At 33.9% G+C, this 2,387-nt stretch overlaps 1 protein-coding gene across 1 annotated transcript in view; it reads left to right on the top strand.

The window, feature by feature from the left end:
- The window catches only part of LOC106473053 (sorting nexin-25-like), a 38,127-nt gene that overhangs the window by 27,508 nt on the left and 8,232 nt on the right, over positions 1 to 2,387 (top strand). Inside the window, exons 18-19 of the mRNA XM_022401572.1 lie at positions 27 to 160; positions 2,181 to 2,249. Coding sequence (XP_022257280.1) covers positions 27 to 160; positions 2,181 to 2,249 — 203 coding nt within the window. The remainder of the gene's footprint in view (positions 1 to 26; positions 161 to 2,180; positions 2,250 to 2,387) is intronic.

Below are 2,387 nucleotides of genomic sequence, written 5' to 3'. Positions count from 1 at the left end.
GATTTCAACGACTATTTTAATTTCAGGTGGTGATGAAAGATGACCAACTTAATAAGAGTGAAGCTCTGTATTCATTCCTAAGTCCAAGTCCAGATCACCTGAAACGTAGTTTACCACCCCCGAAGAAACCCAAGTTCTCATTGTCTCAGTTTTTCAAGAAGTTAGTTTTTTAGAAATTAAATATTTGAATTGTAATTAGAACTGGGAATGTAGTGTAATTTGCTAATCAATTAATTGTTTTTCTCATGAATCAATTAAATTAATCTGTTACTTTCACATGAAATCAATCTTCCTATTTTTAGCTGGGATTTTTTTAATCACTTTTACTATCCTTTGTTTTATATGATAGACATCTTCTGGCATTCATTATTTGCAAATTTTGTTTAAAAAAATGTGTTAAAGATAATTTGGGCATTTCTTACTCGACAATTACTAATTTCAAATCATCCACGATCGCCAGTTTGTTTGTTGTTACGTTGATCTTGTATTAATTAAACAATTAAAACATGTTTTACTATCGCTTGTAATAGTGATGTTTTTATTTAAAACGTATCACAGTTGAAGTTAGAAATAATTGAGTAGCCAGTTTGCCACTATATTATTAAACATTGTTTTAATAAGATAAGCATAAAAGTAACATTTAGTAAAAATGCATTGGAGATACCACAATATTTTGCCGTCACCTACCTCACTCATTAACCTAATCTAGGCTTTCCTGATGTAGGAAATTTCTGTAGTTTCAAACAGGTATAATTTAATATGCAAACAATCTTCACAAAAGAAAAGAACTTTTAAAGAAACCATAGGAAAAAATTCCTAGCTCTGGCAGTTGTTTCTAAGTCTTCAAAACTTCTCGGGCCCGGCATGGGCAGGTGGTTAGGGCGCTCGACTCTCAATCTGAGGGTCGCGAGTTCAAATCCACATTCAACCAAACATGCTCGACCTTTCAGCTATGGGGGCATTATAAAGTGGCGGTTAATCCCACTATTCCTTGGTAAAAGAGTAGCCCAAGAGTTGGCGGTGGGTGGTGATGACTAGCTGACTTCCCTCTAGTCTTGCGCTACTAAATTAGAGACGGCTAGCGCAGATAGCCCTCGTGTAGCTTTGCACAAACTTAAAAAAACAAACAAAACTTCCTATTGATTGTTTTCGGTCAATGCTACAGCTGCATCTGAAAAGATTTCCACAAAACCTTAAACTAATTCTCATGCCACTTTGTTTACTCTACTGCGACATGAAAAGTCCAATTTTTTTTCTATCCAATCATCTTTAAACTTTCTTTATAGCTGTGTTTCATCAGTAAGTGATCAAACCATTTGATGTGTCATCGTGAAAGTGATGTGGGCAGAAAAAAAGACAAGAAAAATGCTTAAAAATCAAGAAATGGATAAAATATTCCGAACGAGTGATAGTTTCTTTGTAAAAATAAAGGTAGACTATGTGCAGAAAAATTCTAAGAAAGTCCTTGTTTACAGGAAACTCCTTGAAGCTGTGCAGAGATGAAAATGTCAATATTGTTTCAAATACTTAACATGATGCTAATCAATATTCATAGATAGTTGAGTCAATTTTCCAGCTCTAATTGTAATATGAAAATAAATATTGTGTACATTAGTGGTTTTAACGCTGTGTAGTAGACTATTATGATATACTGTATAAGTTTAATTATTAATTCTTACAATATTAGTGGAATATTATCTTAGAATAATTGATTTAATTTTATTTAACTTTTGTATGTTACTGTTCACCAAGAAATGTAAAAAGCTGAGTGTGTGTAATAACTTAACTTCCCCTAAAAGGGCCGAAGGTAGCCTTGGAGGAGGGGTCACCTGTTTTAGCCACTTGCACCACTATACAGTAGTGTACTCTTTGTCAGTTAGTCAGTAGACACTAAAATGACATCGCACGAGGGACGCTTAACGTAGCAATTTGTACTGTTGTGACATCAGTAAAACGTGTACGTGCCATGAATCACGAGAAGAATTATGAACTCTGTTGGCTACAACGCAGCATGACATATGAACTTCAAAAGCAAGAACTAAAAAATATTAATTTTGGTTTTATCAACTTTTGAAACACTATCTAGTTCTTATATAGAGTTTAATAAAGATGTGATGAAGGAAGTTTTATACTGTTATTATATACGTGATTTGTAACTTTTATACATTTCTGTTCTCTAGCACTGCAGGAGCTGGGCAGACAGAAAATACTGATGACGATGACTTACTTTTCCTGTATGATGTAGACAGGTAAGTAAATAATGATGTATTACATCCCCTGTATGATGTAGACGGGTAAGTAAATAATGATGTATTACATCCCCTGTATGATGTAGACGGGTAAGTAAATAATGATGTATTACATCCCCTGTATGATGTAGACGGGTA

Source organism: Limulus polyphemus, unplaced genomic scaffold (genome assembly GCF_000517525.1).
Source record: "Limulus polyphemus unplaced genomic scaffold, Limulus_polyphemus-2.1.2 Scaffold5850, whole genome shotgun sequence".
NCBI lineage: Eukaryota > Metazoa > Arthropoda > Merostomata > Xiphosura > Limulidae > Limulus > Limulus polyphemus.
Note: the sequence above shows the minus strand (reverse complement) of the source record. Positions and strands in the feature narration are given on the sequence as shown.